Below are 27,956 nucleotides of genomic sequence, written 5' to 3'. Positions count from 1 at the left end.
ATGCAGCATGCTATCTGCCTTTTTTATTTTTTAATTTGCTCATGGTGAGCCAAAGTTTCTCCATGCTCCTTACTTGGCATCTATTTGAGAGTCATAACCAATGACTTAAGATGTATGCTCTTGAAAGAGAGCAGCTGTACAAAGTTAAATCTTTATTTGGGAATTCTTACAGCAAAATGATCCAGTGGAGTACAGATCCAGTCCAAGGCAAGGAGCTAAGTACACACAATGCAGTCATAAAAATATTAATTAAAAAAAAAAAAGTAGGTCCTCTTCAGTCCTCCTCTACATTCAAAAATGAAGGGGAGGGTAAGAAGCATTATTTGCCAATAAACTGAGGTGGTCGTTTCTCCCTGAAGGCAGCCATCCCTTCCTGACGGTCTCTTGTGGGAATATTCTAAATTTAAAAAGAAAAAGGTATGTTTTTCATTGACAAATCTGACTTAAGCGCTGACTAATCTGGCAATAGTGGTCTAAGACTAAGATTGCTTTTCTTTCAATGATACATTAAGGGAAAAAAAGGAGATTGTCTTATTATGTAAATCACAAGCAAAGCGACCAAGACCATAGAACTATATAGTAACACAGTTTTAAGGCTACCATCTTAAAATAATGGACCAGCAATTAGATTGTTCCATTAGCTGAAAAAGGTCTATGCGCTCAAAACTTGTCAGAAAGAATGACTACAGAAGAATGTTTGTTTGTTTGTTTTTCATTTGTTAAAGCTATTGGTAAAGCTCATCTTGTAATTAACATATGGTTGAAACTAAGAATATACAATTATTTTAGACAGAAGGGTATTTAATGAAGGACTTTGGTCTTGGGCAGGCTGAGAGGCAGCTGTGCATGACATAAGAGTTAATATCCTGAAACAGGAATCTGGAACTGCACTTGAGTATCTCAAAGCTTTATATTTAGCTGTTAGGTGTTCTGTCATAGGCAAATACAAGAGGACACTGTGAATATCTGGCTTTAAAAAGTGTACAGTTTTTCCCTTCAGGAATGTAGTCTGAAGGTAACCTACCTGGGCATAACACATCCCCTCGATAGCCATCCCTGATGCAATGTCAACCTGGGGGTGAGAGGGAAGGAGTGAGATCTGTCTGAAGTACAGCCCTCAAAACTATTTCTTAGCCCTCAAATCACTAAACATCCTCTTGTAATGAGTGACCTTCACTCCTGTATTAGAATTACAGTGGTAGCATCTATAGAAAAAAATCCTGCTGTATTAATTTTGTCTTTAAAGAAAGTCTTTGAAACCGCTGAAATGGTTTTAAATGTCTTGTCTAAACAGGGATTATAAACTCAACTATTCTAAACATTTTTACTGAAGTAATTTGTAAGAGCTGCCTGTCTGCTTCATTTACCTCAGTATTTAAAAAGAAGTTATTACCTCTATTCCTCTGTTTATTGCCAGTTTCCCCATTTTCACAGCAAATGGAGCCTTAATTAAAAAAACAAACATTTTAACGCTTCATAGTAGTGTAGTTACATCATTACCTCCAAATGATCTTTTAGTCTACAGATACTTGCAGTAAGTTAATAAGTATTTAAAAAAACCCCAATTTGTTATCTACAGTTAACAGACGTACATGGTACAAGGTTACAGTATGTGCTGCAGGTCTGCATAACTGCAGCTGCGAGGTAAAACTGTCCTATGGGTTAAGGAGCTGGATGTTAATACATGTTCCTACAGAAATTGCATTTACAAAAAAAGACAGAGTTAAGAGGCTTAAACATCAGGAACCAAGAATTTAATATTTCATAGAACATAATTTTGAATGTTTGTTTGCTCTCTCTTAGGGGAAGCAGAAATGCCTTCTTCACATTGACCACATGAATAACACACTTACCTGAGGAAGGATTTCTTTAGCTAAAGTTAGTGCTCTCTGGTAAGCTGCATCTCCCTCGCTGTTTTGTGGCACTGCGTGATTTACTAATCCCATTGAGGCGGCTTCTTGCCCATCAATTTGTCTACCAGTGAAAATGAGTTCCTTTGCAAGACCTATTCCAACACAGCGAGGCAGGCGCTGGGTTCCACCTTATGACAACAGCAAAAATACCATTTTCCATTTCTGAGAAATACCTCAAAAAAAAGTATTTTTTCTCCTTATATATCCAAGAGGTTTGAAAAATAAAGGGATCACGTGTCTCTTTAATAACTGCTACCTGAATGTGTCAACATTTTTCAAGGTATCTGCAAGGCATTAGCGTCCTTTTGAGGATTCTGATTTGCCAGAAAAGGTATTAAGGGACTTTACAAAATTCATAGCAAGTCTGAGACATGGCTTGGAACAGAACTGTGGATTCATACATCTCTTGGGTCACTGTAAGATGCTACTTCCAATTTACCTTTGAAACAGTCCCATTGCTCTAGCAGCAAAATATTTACTATATGGCTGAGAAAGTAAGAGACTGAAGATTTAATGAAGGTTACCTGCTCCAGGAAGAAGCCCTCTTGTGGTCTCAATAAGGCCCATTTTAGCCGATGAAGCTATTAAAAAAAAATAATAATTATGGGGTTTAGTTCCTTTTTGATGTCTATAACTACAAATTTTCCATATTGAACTGACTAATAAAACTACAAGCTCTCAGTACTGAACTGGAACTCTGTTTTTCCAGGTAGCCACAAAGTCTGAATGCTACAGTGCTTAATGAATACCTGTCTCAAGTCAGATAAGGGATGTGTAGTATGACTGTTTACCCCTCACGTAGCAATTTTATCTAGAAAAATGAACCTTAGGTCCATCCTAGATAAAATGCAATGGATAGAAGAATGGAAACAGAAGAAAGAAGACTTCCAAGTCCAAACTGAATTAAATAGGGAAGATTAGGTCTAGTCAGAGTGCCAATCCAATATTGCATAACTAATTCTACCAATAAATAGCTTTCTGAAGGAATCCTAATCGTGTCTAAAAATAGGCTTTACTTTTTAAGCAAGGAAACTGCTTTCCCAATAGTAACTAAATGTCACAGTTTCTGAACAAATGCCTACTCATTTCCTGAACCATGAAGTATCTCTCTTAGCCTACTGGATTCCATTAACAGCCAGATATCATGCACATAAGTTCTCTTTAAAATATAGTCACCTTTACAAGAAGAATCCTATAGTAAGCAACACACAAACCTGCTACTCGAAGGTCACACGCTAACGCCATTTCTAGTCCACCACCCAGTGCGTAGCCATCTATTGCGGCAATTGTGGGTACAGGCAGGGCAGCTAGAGAAGATAATACAGATTATATAGTTTTATTCCAGAAGTTCTGCTCCGCTCATTTCTGGAATTTAAATGCTGTAATTCTAAAGCTTTTTGTAGTTCTCCAATTCAAAATTGTTCAAGAATTCATCTTCTGCCACAAACTTTCTGACTGTCTCTAAATAGTAGAAGCTGTCTTTTTGCACTTCTCCCTTTTCTGTAAGAATGCAAAATACTCTTACACGCAAAGCAGCATGCAAATTCAAAACTGGATGGATTGTCTCCTTGCAAATTTATTATGCAAATACCCAGCTGTTGCAGTTAAACAGTCAAAGACACCATCCCTAGTCACTGTTACAAGTATTAGCTTTTCTGGTGGTTTTGTTAGCCAGAGCTCCTGAATTTGGTCAACACTTGTCACCTCATAGTTGAGGAACCTGAGATATCTGGTGATTAGTTGCTCGGTAAAATACCTTTTTAAATACTCAGGGAGATGGAAGCAGACTTTAGACACCTGCTAGTTGTGTGCTCTAACTACTCCACCCAACTGCTTTTGTGGTTTGGGAGACAGGGTCATTATCTCTACATTGTTGTTTAATTACAGCAATTCTGATTGGTATTTTAGTCAGCTTTCACTTTGGTATTCTTCTCTAGTGAGAGCAGAATAATTCATAAATAGGGGACGAAAATAAATTGCAGAAGTCCATATTCCTTTCACAAAAAAGGTATGTGTGTGAATTCTAGGTACAAACACCCTGACATTCAACAAATCCATTCAGAGACCTAAATCCGTATTTTTAGGTCATTGCTGTATCATGAGTGTTTGTGAGCATGTATCAAAAGCAGGACAACCGACATGTCTCATTTTGCCTGGCACTGTTTCCCAAGGATTACACAGAACTGCACATAGAATGCTTTGTTATAGCAGACACTTATTACATGTGTGCGTGTGCTGCTCTTCGTCATGGAAAAAGTAGCACTGAAATGCATCTTGGCCTTAGAGTAGCAGCAGGGTAGTTGATATTTAATTCTAATTAAATATTTGTTTCAGGCATAAACTGGTGCCCTTTGAGAAGCTCCTCCTGAACGGATAACCTGCGGGGATTATCCGGCTGCATCATTCCCCTCCTGCAGCAGTTCCGCATGTCTCAGTACAGGTAGCCTAGGATAAATGTCCCAACTGAGATAATAATTTACCTATTTCATCCATGAGATTTCTCAGCCTTTTAACAAAGTGCCCAACTTCCGCATCATCCATCTTTGCACGTTCCTTTAAGTCTGCACCTAAATAGAGGAATGAAAAAGTTACAATCCAGGAACAGGGAAAACACATCTGACCTATGTTCCCTTCCGCCCATCCCAGAGGACAGACCACTTCTGAAGCCTTGAAATAGAGTGTTCTGGTCAAGTAAGCTCAATGGAATTTGGAGCACGGACATTTGGGCTGGAGCAGTGGCTAGGGCTCTGTGCCCTTCAAAGATTCCACAGAGGAGCACCAGTCACTGTATATAAGGATGATAATCCATAAAACTGAAAACCAAGGGCTCCAACCCTAGAGGTGCCTGTGCCTGAAGATGGTTATAAACAGAAAACCAACAGCAGCAGCTTGCAGCCTGTGCGGCTCAATCCATCACGCCTGTCTTCAGCACTGAAGCCGAGAGGCAGACAGGAGAGACAGCGATGTGTTTGTTATTTGCTACACAAAAGCCAGCCTGTTTTTCTTTTAGTGGGCACTTCCAACTGCTTTTCTGCACAATCTGATCAGCCCACAGCCCTAAGAGCCACCAAATTTTTCAACAACAGTTAGCAGAGCCTTTGTTACTTACCAGCACAAAATACACCTTTCACCTCACTCTTGAACACTACCACGCGAACCTTCTCATCAAGGCGGAGTTGTTCCAGAGCACTGAACAGCTGTGAGGAGGGAGTACAAACAAGAGAAGAAAACCCTTAAGCATATAAATGTATATACCTAAATTATAGCAAGCTCCTAATCTATGATTAAAGTTTCTTTTTTTTTTTTTCCTGCAGGTGCCAGAAATTTCCTGGAAAACACATATATGGAGCCAGCAGGAGTTTTCCATGACAGCATCAGAATGACGCATCTCCCCATCTCTTTTTTTCTTCTATTCCAAGATGAACCTTTGCTGTACCTTAAACTCCTCTTCCAGGCATGAGCCAGACTTTCATCAGAATGTATCAGCCTTGAACAGATCATCTGCTAAGGTCTGACAATTAGTATGTTTTTGTTGTAATTACGCAAGTGAGGATGTTAACTTGCATCCAAGTTATCTAACTTAATTAACTTCAATATCCCTGTCCAGTCCACATCTGAAGTATGGACAAATCGCCATCTTTTTCTTCAGGCCAACCTGCCTCACCCCAATGCAGTCTCCTAGACCTTCAGCAAGAGATTAAGTTTTTGTTTCAGATCTCCCACAACTATTCTTTGTGCATTTAGTTATTGTGATTCCAAATGTTTACAAGCCAGGCCCATACTCACTTCATTTACAAATACTTTTCCCAATGAATTTCTCGCGTGGGGTCGGTTCATTAGGATTTCAGCAATACCTTAGTAATAGGAGACAATTTCAGTTATACTTCATTTAATTCTCTGACACAGTAATTCAACTGGGAACAATATCTGCATATGCTGCATCTTCTCTGTCCTGAAAATGCATATAAAGTACATTCTAAAACAATCAGTTATTTTAAAAGTGGAGGTGGTAGACCGTGTCTTTTAAACCCAGTTATGCACGACAACTGTAAAATTCAATAACACTGTGAATAATATAAAAAAGCAGACTTTAAAAAAATGAACATGACATCCAAGAATATATGTCTTAAAAATCACTGCAGGAATGGAAAAAAAAAATATCCAGATTAGGTTTCTGTTTTGAATATTATTTCAGTTGTTATTGTACCATCTTACTATGTTCAAGTATATTCCTTAATGAGGAAAACCATCCGCTTGGGATTGCTGTTTGCATGAGAATAGTACAGACTGGTCGCTCTCTGTGTTCCAGAACCATTCTGAAATTGCAGCTCCATTTAATTTGAAGTTAATAAGCCCATCAGCGGAAAGGACTTCACTCAAAGTTCCTAAGTCCAAGCAGAAAAATCAGACCACAGCATCTACCTACTTCCTCCTTGCACTTGTGTTTTGTAAATGATTATCCAATGGTTCCCGTATGCTTTGGAGAGAAAAAAAACAACATCTCCAGTTTCCTTGGCTGAACTTCTACTCCCTTCCCAGGCCGGAACATTGTGAGACGCTGCTGCTGTAGGCGCACAGATGCACCTGTGTCTGCCACCCCTGGTCCTGCTCTGCCGCAGGTCTCTGTCTCTTCCTCTGCCAATGCCAGTTGTTGGTTGGTGAACAAGAGACGTGTCACACAGAACAAAGGCACAGCGGGCACTGGCAAACGGGAAATTCACAGTTCTGGTAGCTACATTCAGGTGTATGTAACTAGCAACACTACCATGGGCTGTTTATACACTCCTGCAACAGTTGCCCTTAGCAAAAAGTAATTCCAATGGAAATGTGAACCAAAACTCAAATTGCTCAGTGACCCATGCACAGGTAAGCACAGACATGTCTGATGCTGTCCTACCTTTAGCACTGTACATCACTGATACCAGAAAAATCTGAGGAATGCAAACCAGAACTTCTTGTATTGAGATCTCCTGCAGACATAACTTTTTTTTTTTTCTTTTTTAAAAATGCATCTAGCTATTTATTCGGTAGCTGTGCTCTCGAGAAAAGTACCAGGGCATAACTCAGAGAGACTATTAGCAGCCTGCCCGAACTCCACAGGCGGTCAGTCCTCTTTTGGGGTACACGGGCACCAGAGCAGGGGACGGGAGCTGACGTGTTTTTACCGGGAACTGCTAAAACCAGGTCGATCATCACACCGCCTCCCCGCAGCACCTCAAAACCGGCTCCGACACCCTCTCAGACCCACGGACCCCTCAGAACCGGCGTTAAGCGGGCGCGGGGGCCTCACCCCGGCCCCCCGCACCCCCGGGCGGGGCCGCCACTCACCGCTGCTCTCCCCGCCGGCCGCCCCCACCAGCACCTCCGCGCCCCGCCGCGGGGCGGCCCCAGGGGACCGGCCGCGGCCCCAGCGCAGCAGCTCCCGGCCCGCCCGCCCCAGCCGCATCATGGCGCCGCTCCCCGCGTCCGGCTGCGGGCAGCGAGGGGCCGGGCCTCGGGGCGGGACAGCGGGCCGCTGCGCCTTTAAGAAGGAGGTGTAAGAGGGGGTGGTTCTTCACCTCCCGCCCCTTCCCTCAGCTGTCGCTCGCCGCTGTCCGTGCGAGGGGTCTCGGCGGAGGAGGGGGGTGTGCGTGTGCCGCCGCCATCATGCAGCGCCGGGTGTTCGTGGTGGGCGTCGGTATGACCAAGGTACGGGGCTCTGCGCCGCCGGCCTGCCCCCTGCCCCGGCACCGCCTGCGCGCCGGGGCTGTGCGGGAGGAGCAGAGAGAAACTCGGCGCCTGTGGGGGGGGGGGGTCGGCCCCAGCGGGTCGTGTTTCGGCGGCGGTGCTGAGGCGACTCCCCTGTGGGTGTCCCCTGTTGCGGCTGAGCGGGGCGCGCGGGGACGGCGGCGCTGTGGGAGCCGCTCTCTTCCTGCCCTGAGGGAGATAGGGCCCCTCACAAACACGCTCAGGAGGACATTGGCGGGGAGGAGCGCAGGGCCAGCTGGTCAGGCCCGGGCGGGAGCGACCTCGCGCAAAGTTCACCTTTGCATGGCGTGGGGCGGCGGACGGGCCGCCAGCCAAGTCAAACCGGTGGGAGCGGGTCGATATAACAGACTTAGAACGGCCAGAGCGTGTCCCTGTGTTACCGTGACCCCCGGCCATGGGCCCGTCCCCTCGCTCTGAGCCCCGGGGCCGGTGGGCACAGGTGCCTCACAGACCCTCTCCCCATTCGCGTCCGTCCCTGCTCGTTCCGTCGCCACAGCACGGCACGTTTTCTGAGCAGCAAAAGGTAGAGGAACATTTTTTATCTTGGTGAGTGAAACTTAAGATGACTTTGATGTTTGCCAGAGAACTGAGGAAAAAAAAAAACAACAACACAGGACAACGCTTTAAAAATAACTTTTTGTTGCTATCTGGGTGTTTCTCCAGCATGTGATGTGATACGGGAGGAAATAAAAGGTAAAAGACTTAATTCTGCTAGCTGTTGACCTCGCCTCAAACTCATTTGTGATGTTCTCAGGAAGGAACAGCAGCACAGAAAAGACAACTAAAACCTGTCAGACACCATATTAAATATTAAACATTTTATTGTGAAGTCTTCAAGAATTGTGTCCTTTCTCTTTTTTTTTTTTTTCTTAATGATGTAGTGTCTGCTAAAAATTGGTATACCATCCTAATACAACAGTCTGTGTCCTGTGTGTGCAATTGTCAGTTCCACAGGCCATGCTTTTCATTTTCAAAAGTGGATCACCTCAGTTACCAGTGTAGTGTCATTTCAGAAATTGTCAATACTCTTTTTGTTTTTTTCCCCCATTTGTCAGCCCAAGTAACATCAGTCGCTCTTACAGACTTTTATAACGCTCAGTTCATTTACTGTTTTTTTTCTTATGAGCTTTGGTATGAAGGTTCTCTGGCTAAATTAAGGAAAGGAAAGTACAGCTAAGTGTTGCGGAAGGCTGGAGTTGGGGATGTAAGCATAAGGAGGCAGCAAATTAGCTTCTATATACTAACAACGTCAAATAATTTGTAGAAATATAAGTAGTTAGTATGAAGATTTTTTTAGCGGTCACATTTTTCTTAATCTTGTAGCAATGCAAAACATGTTGGTGGACTCTAGTGAGTCATAGTACTAAGAAAATTACCACCTCTACTGTAACAGTGAGAGGTAAGGGAGAATATGATTTGTAACAAAGTGAAATAAGGCTTACAAAAGGGAGGCTTATGTAGAATTGAGTTCCATACCAAGAACAAGCATTTTCCTGTTACAATTAGTACAACAAAATGAAGCGAAACTCTTTGTCAAAACCTTAGTGAAGATTAAGTCGTCTGTTATAATGCATCGGTGAAGATGACAGTTATTCTCTGTCCCAACCACAGGCTTTGGACAGGGTTATTTTGCATCTCCATACCAGTCATGGATCTTCTTTAAGACTGAGCAAAAATGGTCCTCAGCTTCCATAAGATTGCGCTATTTTTTGCTTCTGGCCATCACAGAGTGTGGCAGTATTACTTGGGAATTGTGCGGATTTTGACAATTAAATTGTTTGCATAATTTAAAACTGGTTATTCACAAACCTGTTTCTAAGTGAAATATAAGCTTTTAAATATACCAATCTGAGCAAAAATGTATTACATCTCACTGTGATTTTTTTTTTGTTTGTTTGTTTTTCCTTGTCAGTTTTTGAAGCCTGATGCAAACAGTGCTGATTATCCTGAAATGGCTAAGGAGGCAGGTAATTTAATAATAAAGCAAGCATTTAGTTTGATTGTTGACACTTATTTTAAGCCTTACAGTTAGTCTTTTTATTATACATATGAAGGAGCAGCTGCTGTTCAGTAAATAGATACGTAAAAAAGGCAAATATAAAACTGATAGAACACTTTCACAAAATCCATAACTGACCTGTTTGTTTCACTGCCTTCCAGAACTGAAGTCAAAAGGATAACTTAAAACTGAATTGGACATTTTAAATAATTTCATACCTACCTATATTATTCAAATATAATTTTATTGAAACAGATAACCTTTGTGCATGAACACAGAATTGATTGCATGATGTTTTCTGATAAAGGAGCTTGTTCAGAACTCAAAATACCACAAAATTGTTCTTGTGAGAATTAAGGTGCAAGACTGTATTAACCATTCACGTGTTCTAATAAGAAATGTTTACAGCTTTCTCTTTCTTGTTTATGAATGTGTGAATCATACATACTGAGCTAGGTTTGCTTGTTATGGTTGTGACAGCTGCTTTTGTGTGTATTTGTTTGTTTGCTTTTTTAACCTTCAACTTCTAATCTTTTTTTTTTCAATTTTTAAACATTTTAGGCCAGAAGGCTTTAGCTGATGCTGGGATTCCTTATTCAGCAGTGGAGCAGGCATGTGTGGGTTATGTTTACGGTAAGTATTGTCATTTGATTGGGGTGTGACATTTGCAGACATCTGTGTAGATAAAGCATGAGGGATCCCATTGGTTTCAGGTTATAGTATTTAATCACGTGTCAGTTTGTAGACCTGTCTCAAACTTAAAAAAAAAATGTTATTTTTAGTGATTACAGATCTGTGCCTGTTTATTTGTGGAGTTTTCAGTTCTAGTCATGGGCTTCATCATGCGTAATTGTTACTTGGGAAGACAAACACCATCACTCTGAATGTCACCCATTCTTCCTTCTTCCCGCGGCTTTATATACTGACCATGATGTCATGTGGCGTGGAATATCCCTCTGGTCAGTTGGGTTCACGTGTCCCAGTTGTGTCCCCTCCCAATTTCTTGTGCAACCCCAGCCCACTCGCTGGTGTGAGGAGCAGAGAAGGCCTTGACTTCATGCAAGCACCACTCAGCAATGACAAAAACATTCCTGTATTATCAACACCCATTTCAGCACAAATCCAAAACATGGCCCCACACTGGCTACTAGAAAGAAAACCAACTCTATCCTAGCCAAAACCAGGACAGTCCTCAAACAGATTTCTAGTCAATACCCTCAGCAGAAGCTTTTAACTTGCATTCACTGCAGGAGGAGATGGTGTAAACCACTGGTTTGAACCTTTTCCTGTCACTCCAGTTAACAGATGCCTGATGTATTTCTCAAAGCAGTCCAAATCAGATTTCTATTATGGGGAAATCTATTTCCATTCCTAAGAGTTTTACATTTACTTTCTTCCTGTTCCTCTGTTAATGACTGTGTTATGGCAACTGAAGTAGGGTCAATCAGCTGTGACATCTGTAGCATCTTCCAAGCCACACCTCTGAGATGTTTCTGTCCAGTCCAGTTACCTTCTGTTGATTCATGGCCTGTTGTCACAGAAGCAGGACAAACTTCTCTTTTTAAAATCTGATTATTTTCATCTTATTTCTAAGGTTCTTGTACTGTGAACATGAGAGACACGCTCAGGGTGACAGTTCAGAAATTCAAGTTACAGTCTAAGTGGTAGCATTGGACATAGATGGTAGGATTTCTTTTCGCTGGTGAAGTCTGGGTATGCTGCCCTGGGAAGTGGTTGAGTCACTGTCCCTGGGGGTGTTTAAAAGATGTGTGGATGAGGTTCTGGGAACATGGTTTAGAGGTGGACTTGACAGTGTTAGGTTAATAGTTCGTCTCTGTGATCTTAAGGGCCTTTTCCAGTCAAAATGATTCTATGATTCTATGTACCTTATTTTAATGTTGTGTCTCTGTATAAAGGTGACTCGACCTGTGGACAGCGGGCTATCTATCACGGTTTGGGTTTGACTGGCATCCCTATCATTAATGTTAATAACAACTGTGCTACTGGGTCAACTGCTTTGTTCATGGCCAGACAGCTTGTAGAAGGAGGTGAGTTGTTTTGCTCTGGGGCTGGGTAATACATATTCCCTATTTCTATTAATATAACTTGATTTAGGAATCGGGCTAGTGAATGTGTGAGTACTCTGAGTGGTAAATGTCTTATCCTATCCTCATAGGCAAAGTTGTGTCTTCTGCCTTACTCAGCTGAAAAGGTTGTTCAGTTGTATATGAAAATATATGACCAAGCACTAAAAAAGTAGGACAGTCACTATGAACTAGAGCGTTACGTGTGCACCTAAGAGACTATGTCTGTGATGCACTAAGAGGACATATATATGGATATATGAATGTGTTTTCCCTTGTCATAAGCTGTATGAACCTAGTGAGTAGTAAGCCAGTTTATTTTTTTTTCCTGGAATAATTGTTTGGCGTAGTGCAAAGTGTAATATTGTATTAATGTTATAGTACTGCAAGACACTAGACCCTGCAGGGTGGAAAGAAGAATCTGTTAAAAAGTGTAAGTTTTTTTAAAAGTGGTTTGGTTTTTTTAACTTAAGATGAGTGTTTGACTAATGCATTTTTGGAAGGGAGAGGAAGAGAGCAGTGCCTTGGGACAGACTGTGCTTTGAACTGACAGATGAGTGTTTCCTTCTGTTTCTGTGGTTCCTTTGTGAACTGTGATACTTTCTTACACTTAAATGCTGATGTTTATGTAATGAAAACTATAGTAACATTCTGTATGATTATTGTAGTATTTGTAGCAGAGACATTAAGTGCTTGATCATCTAAGATAATCTATCAAACATTTAAATAATAAACTGAAACCTTGTAGCGATCTCACATTCTTCAGTATTGATATGTTTGTATCAATACCATTTGCACCCCAATTTGACTCTCTTTCAAAAGTGAAGAAAGGAGGAAGAACAACTCGTAGGCCTTCATACTGTTTCTTGTGACTGAATAATTGTTAGTACATAGTGTCATTTATAATTACCTTGTGTTCTAAATAGCCACAAATTTCATTTTAAGGTTTGGCAGATTGTGTTCTGGCACTTGGCTTTGAGAGGATGGCAAAAGGATCCCTTAATTCAGGTGTAAGTGTCTGAAACACGTTATATTTTTATATGAAATCCACCTCCTGATTTTCTGAGACGTCTTCTCATAAATAGCGGTTCTTTTAAGATGTTTCTGTAGATGATTACAAAATGAACCATTATTTTAATCCACAGCAACCTTTAATGAGTTTTATGGTTCTGAGTGCACCTATGATACACAAATTTTGCATGGAATGTTTTAGAATTAATTTTGTTACATTTTACATTAATTAGTATGTCATGCTTTTAGTATTTTGCCAAGAATACATTAAAGGCAAGGTTAATAGGAAATAATGAAAGTAAAAGAATGCTGAAGCATTGAGCAATTGAAGAGTCTCTCAAAATGACACAGCAAATCAAAGAAAAAAAATCTGGGTCTTTTGGCTTGATGCTCACTCGGTTGACCAGTTAATACACTTTCCCAAAAACTAAAGGCTTTTGTCAACCTTTCTTTGTTGTCTCTTCTGTGTTTCTACTGGAGAGGTTTGGGGTTTTGTTTGTGTTTTTCCTTATGGCAAGCAATGTTAGAGCCCATATGTTGTTTAATTACAGAACTGGGAAGTTTGATAATATATGCAGAGGTTTGGGTGAGAGGTGTTAAATTTAACAACTGATTGAAATGAGTAACACTTAATCTTTAACATGCTTTATGATACAGTATTAATTTTATAACTTGGAACTATATTAAATGCAGGATTTTTAAGCTGAGGTGAAGAATACCTGAAGCTGTCTGCTGAAAATAGTGACTGTGGTAGAAATCACATTGGGGTGCTTTTGCAGTGAATCAGTGTTAAGCATTTTCTGCTTATTTACTCTTTCTTATACTTGCGAAACTATGAATGATTCAAAAGATGTCACTGGAGTACAACATGCTGTCCGGTGGAATTGTTAAAAAGTCAGAAAAACCTCTTGTTTTGCTTGAGGGCACTTTTCTGGCAATGTTGTAAAGGAAAGGAAATTGAGTTGCTTCATAACTATTTATCTTTTTAGTTTTCAGACAGAACTAATCCAATTGACAAACATTTGGAAATCATGATAAATAAATACGGCTTAGCAAGTGCTCCAGTAGCACCTCAGATGTTTGCAAGTGCTGGCAAAGAACATATGGAGAAATATGGTATGTGAAATAATTTTTTTCATTGTCCTCTCTTAATTAAGTAATTTAAAAATATGCATACTAGGATTTAGGTTTAAAAAAACGATAGCATTCAGGGCTCTTTCTTTTACCCAGGTACTACAGCTGCAACATCTACAGCTAACTCATATGGGAATACATTTAGATAAAGAGTTATCTACAGAAAAGGTGGTGATGTGTGGGGAAAACAAAAAACATCAGGAGAGAAAATTAAGGCTGTGATACAGTGTGCCTGGTAATCATGCTAATGGTATTATGGTTTGTGCCTCTGCAAGATCTGGGTGATAAGGTTGTATGATTTCCTGCATTTTTCCTTGCGTCTTAGGATGGGTAGATAGACTTGGGACTGAATTGTTTGACAAAGGCTTTCAGATATTCAAAATATAGTACTAGGCGGCTGCTGCTGCTGTTTCTTACCCTCTTGCCAGACAAGGGAGTTGCATCCAAGGTAGGAGGTTGGCCTGTTAAGGATCTTTTATTTGCCCTTAGTTTTAGACTAGTATACAGAAACATTTTAGACTCCAAATATTTCACTGCAGCTGTTTTGTACTGATGTGAAAATGAGCATTCAAATTTCAGTAACATAATACCTCAAATAAAATGCAGTTATCTTCTGTATCTTTATGTTAGTAAGTGTTAAACACCTAAATAGGATGTTCTGTTAGCTGAGACTCAGCCATGTTTAGTAGTCTTTATCTAATCTTTAGACCTAAGTTAAGTTCTAAAGGAAGCCTTGATAATAATTAGTCTCTCGTAAAGATGCTTTTAAAGGTTAAATTCTTATGACACAATTTTCCAAATGCTCTGTTAGCACAGTTTGGGTAAACAAAGTATTTTAACACTGCTTTCTTTCACCTACCAGGGACAAATCCAGAGTACTTTGCAAAAATTGCATGGAAGAATCATAGCCATTCCACTAACAACCCGTGAGTAGTGTACCCTACCTCTGTATTAAACTACGTTGCTGCTACAAAATTCATGCAAAACAGAATATTATTGTTGGAAATACTTTGCAGAGTGTATTCTTTATTATGGAATGAGAGTTATACTCAGCATGAATTCAATATCCGGTGCCTTATGCTTGGTAAAAACCAGCTCTGTAGCTAATAGTGTGGTATTAGTAAGTTGACTGCTAAGGCTGTACTAAAACTAAGATGCTATCTGTGTGTTTTTCTTAGGTATTCCCAGTTCCAAAAGGAGTACACTTTAGATGAAGTTCTGAATTCTCGCAAAATTTTTGATTTCTTGACCGTCTTACAGTGTTGGTAAGGAGAGGACTTAGCATTGTGAAATAAGTCTTGATGTTAAGATAAATATGGTAGAACATTTATTTAAATGAAAGTCTGTGTGTAAAGGAAAATTTACAGATTATGTGAAGTAAAACTTATAAATAAAATGAATGTAGAATTTCTGTCTTGACCAAACACTGTCCAGATACTTGTTCACAGTATAATACAGTAGGCTGAAATGAGTTTTGTACTTTAGGACTCTCTTGTCATTCCGTATCTTTTACCCACGTGCATATGTTGCTGTTAATTGTTAATTCTTCTCTTCAGCCTTTCCTATACACCCCTGGAAGACTTGTGGCTAACACTGTTTATAGCTGAGTAGAGGCTTTTTTGTTCTAGATTGAAAACCTAATGATACATTTCTGTTTTGATGTCATGCTTTTCAAATGTCGGTTTTAAGTATTACTGAAAGTGTCCAGAAAACACTGATGGAATTTATGGTTTCAGTGGCATTGGCCAAAGAAAGTGGTTTTTTGTTTGTCCTTTTTGGTTTTGTTTGTTTTAAAAGATAATTCTATACAAGATTGACATGACTAATTTAGAATGATGACATTATTTTTCTTTCAATCAGTCCAACATCAAATGGTGCAGCAGCTGCAATTTTGGCTAGTGAGGAGTTTGTGAAAAGGCACCAGTTGCAGCCAAAAGCTGTGGAAATTCTGGCCCAGGTGATGGCTACTGATTATCCAAGCACGTTTGAAGAGAACAGTTGTATGAAGATGGTAGGTTTACAATTCTGTGTTCCCTTATGCTCTTCAGGGTTGCTTTTAGTACCCACAAGTCCTAGTGACGCTGTAGACATTTCTCTGTCAGTAAGCAAACTAATCACACTTTGTGGTAAATACAAAAGTAATTTCATTTGGGCAGGTGGAGTAGGCAGAGTGTGGTTGTGGGATAACAGTAAGAAGTTGGTAAACAGGCTATAAAAAAACTAGTTTTTAACAAATTATTTAAAGGCTACTTTTTAAACAATTTGAACACAATTCTTAAATTTTTCTGTTAATAATAAAACTTAAAACCATTTTACTTATGTCTGTGTAATACTGGAGTTGCAATAACGCATTTGGTATAGTCATGATTACTTCCTTAAGTAGAATGAAGGCAAAGACCTGAGCTGCAGAGCTTGGATCCCACTGCATATTGACTAAAATAATGGGATGATAGTCAAACCATTAGAATACCCAATAGTTTTTACTCTGGTCACGTTCTGTTTGGGTTTTGAATACAATTCTAGTCAGATGCCTGATAGAAAAAGGTAGCAGGATAGTCTGAGGATTTGTTTCAATGCTATTGATCGGGGTCATGCAAAGGGGTGATTTGGCTTGTAAGCAATGTTGAGAAAACAGGATATTCCCCAGAAAAGTTTCCATATGCCAACAAGGAGATTTAAAATGTATTATTTCTTTCTGTTCATTCATACTGTAGGAATATTAAAGGCTATGATATGTGATACATTGAAATAAATTAGAATATCTCCTACAGGTTACTTTCACTTACAGGACACATAAAAGCACATTTAAGTGTAGAAATGAAATTGTTAGCTATGTTTCTTTAATGATATATACACCATTTCTTCTTGTTGCAGGTTGGCTATGACATGACTAAAAAAGCTGCAGAGAAGTGCTTTGAAATAGCAGGCCTAAAACCTACAGATGTTGATGTGATTGAACTTCATGACTGTTTCTCAGTTAATGAGTTAATTACCTATGAAGCCCTGGGACTCTGTCCAGAAGGTAATAGCATCAGTGGAGATAATTGTTTTCTTAAAATGGAAAGCATTAAAAATATCTCTTTATCTGTTCATATAATTAGAACTTTGAGTTGTCTACTAGACAGATCTTCTATGTTTGAAACTCTTACTAGGTAATCTCATAAGAAGGAAAAGCAAGTTACCACTGTAATAACACACAGACCTGCAAACTCTAGAATTAGATTAACAAATGAGCGTGTAACTGTGATTTCTGAAGACATATCCAAGGCAAATTCAATTGTTGGACAAGTGTGTGAAATCAGATGGCTAGCTTGTGCAGGGATGGCTCTTTCAAGGAAGAAATCAAAGATTTCCATCTATCTTTGTGTTACCTTTTAGGAAGAAAAAAATGGGACAAGAATTGCCTACAGAAGGCACAACCGAGTTACTTATCTTTGATATGACCTTTAAAAAAATCTTGAAACATCTTTGCCTTTGAAAATACAGAATTGTTAGCAAGCTGTGAATGTGACTCTAAAGTCAACTGTGTAACAATGCACAATCTGTCCCCAGATTAGTTTAATGTCATTGGAGTGGATTTACAACAGGTTAAATTGTAGTGGAGTTTAGTTCTATGTAGGTAAGTCAGACCATTAAGATTTTCTACTGAAGAGGTTTTTGATTTGAAATAAAAAATGCATTGAACTGCTAATCCAGTATTTGATATATTTAAACACTAAATGTATTCTTGTTTTGCATAAATAATCATCTGATGTAATGTTTCCCTAATTTGTTGTTTTTAACTAATTTTGAGAAAATATCATGTTCTGTCACTAGGTGGTGTATTGCATTAAGTCTAAGCTTTCTCACCAGAACAGAGAAGTTCACAGATCTTCAGGAAGACTTTTTATGTATTTGTAGTTCTTTGAGTATCTGACTTTGAATGCTTGCTTTTTACTGTCTGCTTTGCTGTGTTTTTATGGTATCTGCAGGAAAAATGGTAATTGGTTGACATTATTTAGATAGGTACATTAAGCTTTTTAGCTTCATTCATTTAATAAAAAATAGAGAAGAATCCTGATGGTACTTTTCTATTTGGCCAATATGTCTTGTATGTGGCATTCTTATAGTGCAATTCTCGCCACCTTTCAGTCAGTCTGACCTTCAAAGTATGTGAAGCTCATCTTGAGGTGATAGGCTAATTAGACAGGGAAATGGCATAAACCGCACTGCGGGTTTAGATGTGCTGGGATTCTCATTTAGTGGGGAGAAGTAAGTTACAAATACAGGAAGTGTGGCAGATCATTATTAGACCTGGATGTTAATAATGTAGGCTGAAGAAGCTGGTACAAGAATAAAAGAGTAAGGGACTGGTTAAAGGGGAGAACTGTCTCCTGAAGGCAGGGAACTAGTAGTCTGGAAAGTGAATCAATTCTAAGCGTTAGTGTTACAAGTGGTTTTGTTCACTATCTTAATGTCTTAATGCAGCCCAGGATACCATTAGCTGTCTTTGTGGCAAAGGCACGTTGTTGGTGCATGTTCATCTTGTTCACCAGGACTCCCATGTTCTGAGCGTCACAAATTATGACTAACCCCTCTTTTACAAAAAAACATAATTATTGCTGCAGTTTCATTAATGGAATAATGAGCAACTTCATGATATTTATTATAGTATAATACTATACATCAGTGAAAACATTCAACAGCAAATTTTAAAAAGCTTTTATATCAAACACTAGCCCTTTTACTTCTTTTCCATGTTACACTTTCTCCAGTGGTATAAGCAATTCTCATTAATTTAGTTTGGCTACTTCCAGCCCTCTCTTTGTAAAGTCTGTGGTGTGGTATTTTCTAGGTTTTGACTGACATGCACTGTCTTCAGTAAATGACAGTAGAGTTGAAAAATCGCTTAAAAACAAAAGGAAAACGTTTTATAAATACTGTTTTGTAGGAAAAGCATGTGAGCTGATTGACAGAGGAGACAATACTTACGGAGGAAAATGGGTTATTAATCCCAGTGGTGGCTTGATTTCAAAGGGACACCCGCTTGGAGCTACAGGTATGCAAAACCATTTCATTTAGTTGTGCTGGTTAGATCCACAGTACAGCTCTGGAGAAGGGCAGATGCTTCCCCCTTGTGTTGATATGTGTGTGAGACACAAGGGCCTTGTGAGGATGGAAAGGAGCGCTGAAGCTGGTTTTCATTTCTACCTCATGCAGGCATGTAGGATTACCAAAACCAAAAGCACTGGAGTGTGAATTTAATTACTTATTTAATTTTATGGTGCTGCTTTTTCTGTTTGTTAAAGCAACCTGCAAACAGCTTAACTTATTTGTGTTGTTTATTTTTTTCCTAAACAATTGTTTAGTAGTACAACTTCCCGATAAATGTAGTTTGAATAACCACTTTTGAATGTTGTCAGCCTTTAAACTTCAGATCGTGGAGATTTTTACTGCATCTGAATAGCCCATACCCTTGTTAGCTGTAACAAAAGCTATTTCTCTTAAACCCTGGATGTAAAAATATTGATCTGGTTTCACAAAAGAAGCTTGGTTAGTCACCATTTCCCAGCAACATAGGGGTTTTTTGTGTTTTGTTTTCTTTAAACTGCTATGCCAAATGAGGTGGTTCTTGGATAAAATGTGTTTGGATTTGTGAAAATAATTCACCTTCCTTATTTGAAAATGAGAAGTTGTCAAAAAACTGGAGAAGAGGAAACATTGTAAAACAACAAACCTTAATCTAAACAGCTGTAACAGCTAGATACTCTACAGTTAGTGTAGGGGGGGAAGTATCAGGAAATTTTGGAAGAAAAGTATTTTAGGTAAATGAGACTGTGGGTAACTGTGACAGGATGAGGGTGTCACTTTGCTGGATGTGTGTTACATTTCTGTCAGTTACACAGGAATAAATCCAGAGGCAATTACTGGTGCTGGTGCCTCTATTGCCAAGAGATGGAGGGGAAGAGTCATTAAAATGCAGGAAATGTCATGTCTGCTTAATTTCACTATCAAACAGTCCTGAGGCTACCTGTATTCTAATGAGGGGTCATATCGGTCATCCTCAGTTTCCAAACCCTGCCAGGGCAGGATGTACCCTTGCACACATTCTCTCCTTGGGTCTGGGAGAGTGCAAATGAAACCTGTTAATTCTCCTGTATGACTGGAGTTACCACACTTGTTACCCTGGTAATGTTTCAGCTGGCAACGTGTAAAATTCTGTGCACAAAATGCATATTCTTCCCCTGCCTTGCCCAGAGGCCTGAGAGGGGAAGAGGTGGAGGTTTGTGGGTGATGGAGAGAAGAAGAAATGTGTGTGTAGTGGAGCTGGATCTTAAGTGCAGAAGTAGCTGATAGAAGAGGGAGACTGAGATTGGGCCCCTCATCATAAGAAGGACATTGAAATACTAGAGAGACTGCAGAGGAGGTGACAGAGCTGGTGAGGGGTCTGGAGCACAAGTGTGATGAGGAGCGGCTGAGGGAACCGGAGGGTTCAGCCTGGAGAGAAGGAGGCTGAGGGGAGACCTTATCGCTGTCTACAACTGCCTGAAAGGAGGTTGTAGCATGGAGGGGGCTGGTCTGTTCTCCCAAGTAGCAAGCGATAGGATGAGAGGAAATGGCCTCAAGTCACACCAGGGGAGGTTAAGATTGGGCACTAGGAAAAAATTCTTCAAGGAAAGGGCTGTCAGGCATTGGAACAGGCTGCCCAGGGCAGTGGTGGAGTCACCATCCTTGGAGGGGTTTAAAAGGTGTTCAGATGAGGTTCTTAGGGTTTAGTGCTAGAGTTAGGTTAGGTTATGGTTGGACTCGATGATCTTGGGGGTCTCTTCCAACCGAAATGATTCTGTGATTAGATATAATTGGAAAATCAGGCATATATGAAAGGGATTCACTTTTGGCCTCCGAAGAAAATCTATTTCTAGGTATCTGAGCTGTCAAGAATTGATTTTCTCCAATCCGATTATATGTATTAACTTAATATCTTGTTAGGAAAGTATGTCTATGGGATACATCTGCAGTATATTCCGTAGCTCTTGTAAGCAGCCCCGATCTGTGCTCGATTCCCCAGGCCTGGCGCAGTGCGCCGAACTCTGCTGGCAGCTGCGCGGCCTGGCCGGGAGGCGCCAGGTCCCCGGGGCGAAGGTCGCGCTGCAGCACAACCTGGGCATCGGCGGGGCCGCGGTGCTGACCCTGTACGGCATGGGAGTCCCCGGAGCCAGGTGAGCCCCGCACGGGCACCCCGGCGCCGCTGCCGCCGCCCGACCGCCCGGGAGGAGCGGTGGTGGAACAGCTGAGGGGCTGCGTGAGGAGAAAAACAGCTCTGTGTGGGTGAGAGCCCCCAGAACAGACACCTCGGCCGCTGTCTCTGTGGAGAAACGCGCTGCTAAACGAAAACGCTTGTTCGGCATTCGTGCCTTAGTTATGCCGTTACTGGAAACTTTCACTGCGGGTTGGGGAGTGTTGTAAAATAAGCTCGCTTCGTGTTCACTGTGTACCCATATGTTTGTGTTTCAATACCAGTTTTCCTGTATTTTTTTTTAGATATATTGTTTGTGCAAGGGAGAAATGGCACTGTAAGCTAAAACTTGCTCAGCAGTTTAACCTGTTGTGTATCTACAGTGCTGCAGGTATATACAGAGATTATAACTCAAAGTGGCTTGTTCTTGGTGCACTGTGAGTTATTGAAAAGAGCAAACTGGCCTGTAAAATGGTTCACGTGATTTCCTGTGGGGAGAAGTCTCATTGGAAGAAAATAGCCGACAAAACAAGCCTTCCAGGAACAAAACAGACCATGTTAATGTGAATTAATTGAAACTAGGCGCTTGCCAAGAAAGCAAGACATGCGCGGGAATGTTAAAATCATTACTAGTTTGGTTTCATGAGGATCTGCTTGCAGTTGTATGTGTGACATGTGGTATTCTAAGTACTCATTAGAATGCAGGCATGTTACTCGTCCGGTCTTGGCTAATGAATTGGCACTTGCAGTGAGAGGAGAACCCCGCTATGAAGCTGTCTGCTGTAGTTCTGTGCTGGGATGGGCAGGAGTTGAGACAAAATACTTAATTTGTAAATATACTGCAATTTCAGGAGAAGCTTTTAAAATACACAATTCCTTAATGTTTTCAGTTTCAACCTTGCTTAGAAAGATTGAGCAACTCTTTATGGGTATTATGGTTTTGGTTTTAAAGCTTGATGCCAGTACTTTATATTTGCTCTGAAAACTTACGAACGGTAAGATTTATCATCTTCTGGACTTAGAGAAATAATTATTCCCCTTCCAACTCATATTTCTAGTGTGTATTTTAGCTGGACTTGTACAATTCATGGGAGGTGACAGTATAATCTGCGGAGGAGCTAATGAGAGAAGCAATTGAATTTTGAGGGGCTGCAGCTTTTTATAGTACAGGGTCAGAAGTGATAATCCTATTGCTTCTGTAATCTGTAAGAGGTTAGACCATATGAGAAAATAGGCGTGATACAGGAAAAAACATATCTTGTGTTCTCTTTAAACATGCTCACAAAACTTGGCAGTGGGTGTTGGTACAGAGCTTTAAATCTGAAAGGAAAGGACTTACAGATTTGAGCATTGATTTGAGCTTTCTCTTTAAAAATATCGTAATTTTATGAAACAAGGAATTGTTTGCTATTTGTATGCTGTTGACCTTGAGATACTGCTCAAGTATTGCCTTCCTGTCAGGAAAAGCTTTCCATGTATAGATAAGGTCTCTCCTGAAGAAATGAAGTCTAATATACTATAGTTCACTTCACCTTCATTGGTATTGAGAAGTTTAAGTTCCTTCTTAGGCATATCCTAAAGCAGAGAAATCTTAGCAATACTGTTTTCATCTTATATTACAGAAGCTTAAAAACTTTAAGTTCTCCCAAAGGCTTTATGTGACACAGGGAGTAGGGAGTTGCAGTAATGTGTATCAGACTTTAAAATGGACCAGTGCAGCTAATCTGTTCAGGCCTCACTTATGTAATGGCATGATGTTGTGTATTGCGTAATTAAGGGAAAGGTGGTGGCGTTTCATGTTTATGAAGATACTTCGTACCATTTTATCTACAGTCATGCATGTAAACTTATTGGATTCAGATCTAGCCTGTAATTAGTGGCTTCAAGAACAGCTGCCAAGAATTTACATCAAAGTAAATGACAGGGGGACTTGATTCATTTTGAATTGGTCTTTAAAACAGTTCTGCTCTCTTTTGACACCTTACAGTTTTACGTCCTGTTAGTACAGCCTTGGATTATTAGCAAAATTGATGTGTCTTCTTCAGATGAGTTCCTACTGTTGCTACTTCAGCAAATATCTATAGGGTAGTGTTAGTGCCACACAAATAAGTTCTAGCCACATTTCTTAAGCATGAGGTGTGGCAGTAGTGTTTGCTTATTTATCTTAATAAGATGAATGATTTACCTTCATTATAAAATTAGCGTCCTGTCCATACATGTGAAAACATCTAGATCCTTGATTGTCATTCAAGCTGTCAAGCCCGTGAGAGAGTAAGCTTCACTTCGGTATCATGTACTGTTTCAATGTGACTGTTTTTGCTGGTGTTAGGCCTATTCATGATAATTTGAAGATGCTGAAAATGTGATTAAAAATATGCAAATTAACGGGTTTTTCATTTCAGCACCGGCCGTGTTGCGGCTGTGCCTCTCAGTGCAGCTGTTGATGCATTTAAGTCACACCTGGTCTTCAAAGAGATTGAAAAGAAGCTTCAAGAGGTATTTTACTACTACTTTTACCTACAACAGGATTTTAATTTATGACAGGACATGTGTGAAACCTGATGGGAATACAGTAGCATTAATCACTTCCTCAATGCTGCTCATTGAAACAAATGTTACAACTTTGAATTTCACTGTCAGAAACCTTTTTATGTTGTGCCATGATTTTAAGTCTTTTTTTTTCAGGCAGTTCCTACCTGCATAAGTGTTTTTTGGTAAATGAAAGTTTAGATTGTATATGAGGGGCTTGCTAACTAACACAAGAAACTTTAAGTTTGGTTTTGGTGTTTGTTGCTTTGTGGCTGTGATTAGAAGAAGAAATCACGTTTTGTCAGATCAAGACAAGACTGTTAGGACAGTGGTCATTTTTCTTAGTTGGTAGATTTTAATATAGATAGCCATCATTTGTATTTTGGTTTTTGTTGTTGTTTTGGTTTTTGTTTGCTTTTAATTATTGTTTAAATGAAGACTAGTAGAGGAAAATAGGTATTTCTATTCTAATAGAAAGGGTAAAGGTTTTAAAATTACTTTCTGTTTTATTCAAACTATTTTAAAATTATCTTGAATTAATAAATTGCACATTACATGGTCATTACAGGAAGGAGAGCAATTTGTCAAGAAAATCGGTGGAGTCTTTGCCTTCAAAATAAAAGATGGTCCTGGTGGGAAGGAAGCAACTTGGGTAGTAGATGTGAAAAATGGCAAAGGCTCTGTGGCGGTTAATTCAGGTTAGTGCTATTTTATTATGTCATTGCAGAAAACACATAAAACTAATGAAAAGAAAATAAATTCCTATTCTATTTAAGCTGTAGTGACTTTGAGCAAAGGTGGCGTGGAGCTGCCTTACCTTCAAACTTTTCTTATTACTGATGCTTTTAATCCCTGATATTTTAGACTGAGAATTCACCATCTTCTACTCTGAATTCTCTCCAGATAGTTGCATGTTTTCTTAGAGGCTCCAAACGACTTAAATAGAAATCAGAACTAAAAAAAAAAAATAAAAAAAAATTCAAACCTCCGGGATTTTGTTGTTCTCACCTTGTAATTTTGGTCAAAAATGTAATTTGTAGCTGTCCATTCAGTTTCTTTGTTGGAGACACTGGCAGGCAGTAAGCTGGTCTGTCAGGTTACTTCTCTGCTGCTAGTTAAATGTAAAAGTTGATTGATTTCAATACTGTACCAGCTGACATGAACTTTAAGTTCCATTTAAAAAAAAAAAAGGCAGACATAAGTAAGACACAGAATGGGTGATGGTGGGGAACCCCATAAAAGTATTGGAAACAAACAATTTGTGCCCTTGCCATGAAAATGTCTTGTATCTGAAGTCATGCATCCTAGTAATGTAAATAAAAAGCCAAAACCAACAGTCTGTCCCCAGAATCTCATATATGCATGAAATTGCATCACAAAGTTTTTAATTAAAAACATGATAGGGGATTTGATTTGGAATTCATTGATCTAAGTTATTACAAAAAGACAAGCACTGTTTTCTGTTGTATGGACAACATTTCGTCGAAGAGTTAAGTTTAATAATGAGTGCAGGGACCGTGTGCAGTTTTTAGCCCTATGGTATATACGTTAATATTTTTATCAGAGCTTATTAAAATAGTTTTTCAGCTTATTTCTTGTAAGATCCCCAAAACTTCTGGATTTTAATTCAAATTAGTGTTTTTCAAATGCATGTGGTGTTCCCACTGGAGGAGAGGGCAGGAAATGCCTGAAATGTCAGTGATGAACATTTTCAGAGTGTCACGGGGAAGACGCATTTATTCTGAGTTTATCCTAATCGTAGCAAATCTAAGGTTGGTAAAACTTGAGCCAATGTCAATGTTTGCAATTAACATTCTGACTGACTACAAGCAGATGATTATTTCTTTTCAAGAAATGAATTTGCTGAGCACCTTTCGGAAAGGTTCGTCTTTCTTCAGTGCTCCAAGGTGGCACAGATGCCTGTTGGCTGTTGGGCGATCTCTTGCTGATATTTTTATAATGACCCTTATTTGTATGTACTTCAGGTACCGTTTTGCTAACCTGTAGCGTCAGCAGATTCTTTGTGGAGTTGCAGCTTCTATTATTGTTTCATCTCCCAGTTTGAATCTTCATAGCAACTCTGTCTTACAGATCAGAAGGCGGATTGTACGATTACAATGGCTGATGCTGATCTGTTGGCTCTCATGACAGGCAAAATGAATCCTCAGACAGTAAGTATAGCAGAGATGAAACAGTAAGGGGACTGACTTATTTTTTTGTTTTGAGTGTGTTTAAGCTGAAATAACTTGAATAAATCCCCTTCTCCAAAACTGCCATGTCTGATCTGAAAAATTACAAATCTTGACTTACTTTGGCCAATTTGTTCAGAGAAAGATTAATCAGGAAAGACAGTATCTACTTTTCTGAACAGGTACATATTATCTCAAACATCTGTAGGTTATCCAGATGGGGGTATAATAATGCTTGGCTTGCAGAGAAGAGGGGGGAAATAGTGTTTGCAGTGTGACCTGAGAAAGGAGGAATGCTTGCCCTGTATTTGGGGGGCTTTACACTCATAGCTGACATTAACGTAAGGAATAATCTTGATGCTGAAAAACAGAAATTGAGGTGAGCATCCACTGAATGCCTATTATTATTTGGGTTTTTTTAATTCCTCGGTGTGTCAAAAGCAGTCATAGTGTATGAGTAAACTGAACATTTAGGTTAATTTTAAGTTGCTGTTCTGTGCTTATAAATTTGAAATGCTCTGTGTAACATTCTTTTGAGTTTTTGGTCTAGTACTCAGAGGGAAAATTTTCACAGCTAAAGTGTGTCTACAAGAAGCTGAAAGTAAAACACATTACAGAAATGTTGTAATGTACCTGTAGGAAATTCAGAACCAATTGCAATTTTGCATCTACAATATGGATATTTTAGTGTATGCAGTTCATCTTTTTACGAGATCCAGAGGAAAAAAACTAAACAAATCTTTAGTGTATCTGTGTCACAAACTAGATTTATAAAATTTAATTAATCAGTAACAAAACCAGTAATGGCTGGGTGGGATTTCAGTAAGAAATCATTTGTGGCATCTACTGTACAGTGTTGCTTTACTGTCTTCAGTAGAAATAGTGAACTTTTTAGTAATGAAAGTTCATGGAATAAATGTTGGGTATTCTGCCCTGCTTTGTATACAGATCTTTCAATATGGTAATCCAAGAAACAAGCAACACCAAGTTTATTCTCTCTAGTTATCACAAATGTAATAAGCATACAACTTCCTCAGTTTACTGTCCTACCTTCTGGTGTCCGAAAGTGCATTTGCTGATGAATGTGAAGTGTCTGCTACAGCTGTAGGAATTGTAAAACTGCAGGCGAGGACCTGCCACATAACTTTTGGGGGGGGTGCATGTGGGATAGTATGTTGTATTGCATTTCATATAATCTTTCTTTCTTTTTAGGCATTCTTTCAAGGCAAGTTGAAGATTGCTGGGAACATGGGCATGGCAATGAAACTTCAGAATCTACAACTTCAGCCGGGCAAAGCTAAACTTTGAACTCATTAGAGTAAACAGTCAGTACTTGGTACTCTTGATAAAAAAGTAGGATGAAACTAGATATTATCAATAATATGGCACAGGCTGGGTTTGATTTCACCTCTCTCACCTAAATTCTGTGGTTAGAGACCTTAATTCTCTTAATAAATTCCATCTGTTTCTCCACAGTAAAGTTTTTAGGCTAAGCTTGAGGCACTAACTCTTACAAATGGCATATGGTGAATATTTGTGATATTTTTTCTTTTAATCAATGTGAAAACTTTTATAAAACTTAGAGTTGAATGAGGCTGCTTACTCTCATTCAGTTTAGTTGGGAAGAGAGAGAGGAAGTTTATAAATAGACATATCAAATAAGTTAGTTGCATTTTTTCAAAACTGTAATAGCAGGTTAAATGTGGAATATATCCAGGAAATGCTTTCAGACTTTCATTCTAACAAATTTGCTGCTCCTTCAATTAAATGGTCTTAGAAAGGGGATGTCTAAAAACATTTTCTTAGAATAGGCTTTAGGAATTTGCTATCAAATACTTTTCTTATTACTACTTTGGAATTTAAAAAGTAAGCAAAATATCCAGAAGTAAGCAGGAACTAGAATGTTGTTTTGAGATTCACAGTATTTGCTAATACTTCACCTTAAAAAAGATCAGGTTCTCCAGGAGAGCAGAGAGGGACTATAACCAACATTTTACCTGTTTTCTCCTGAGAAAAACGCGGTGTTGATCATTAGGAAATTCTTATCAGTAATAGAAAAGCTTTAACTTCTGTTTTGGGGAAAATGTACTCTGGTTGGAAGTTTAATAGAAAATTAAATATACTTTTCCTGTT

General features: G+C 39.3%; 2 protein-coding genes across 3 annotated transcripts; one reads left to right on the top strand and one right to left on the bottom strand.

The window, feature by feature from the left end:
- Window positions 1-132: 132 nt before the first annotated feature.
- ECHDC2 (enoyl-CoA hydratase domain containing 2) lies at window positions 133-7,595 on the bottom strand. Its single transcript, XM_065072155.1, has 10 exons — window positions 7,242-7,595; window positions 5,700-5,767; window positions 5,023-5,110; window positions 4,394-4,480; window positions 3,128-3,220; window positions 2,438-2,494; window positions 1,854-2,041; window positions 1,394-1,444; window positions 1,025-1,072; window positions 133-397 (listed from the first exon to the last, which is right to left on the bottom strand). The coding sequence occupies exons 1-10, from the start codon at window positions 7,360-7,362 to the stop codon at window positions 320-322; spliced, it is 879 nt and encodes a 292-aa protein (XP_064928227.1). The 5' UTR covers window positions 7,363-7,595; the 3' UTR covers window positions 133-319.
- SCP2 (sterol carrier protein 2) lies at window positions 7,472-27,956 on the top strand. Of its 2 annotated transcripts, none has more exons than XM_065072153.1 (16): window positions 7,472-7,601; window positions 9,574-9,628; window positions 10,222-10,293; window positions 11,577-11,708; window positions 12,690-12,754; window positions 13,745-13,871; window positions 14,752-14,815; window positions 15,068-15,154; window positions 15,750-15,900; window positions 16,764-16,911; window positions 18,820-18,927; window positions 20,938-21,088; window positions 23,508-23,601; window positions 24,203-24,332; window positions 25,726-25,805; window positions 27,036-27,956. In XM_065072153.1, the coding sequence occupies exons 1-16, from the start codon at window positions 7,560-7,562 to the stop codon at window positions 27,129-27,131; spliced, it is 1,602 nt and encodes a 533-aa protein (XP_064928225.1). In that variant the 5' UTR covers window positions 7,472-7,559; the 3' UTR covers window positions 27,132-27,956. The 2 variants fall into 2 exon arrangements, with proteins under 2 accessions (XP_064928225.1, XP_064928226.1); XM_065072154.1 differs by lacking the exon at window positions 7,472-7,601 and adding an exon at window positions 7,839-8,207.

The sequence above is a fragment of the Columba livia genome, chromosome 8 (assembly GCF_036013475.1).
Source record: "Columba livia isolate bColLiv1 breed racing homer chromosome 8, bColLiv1.pat.W.v2, whole genome shotgun sequence".
Lineage (NCBI taxonomy): Eukaryota > Metazoa > Chordata > Aves > Columbiformes > Columbidae > Columba > Columba livia.
The sequence above is the reverse complement of the archived record's forward strand: the minus strand, read 5'-3'. Positions and strand labels throughout refer to the sequence as shown.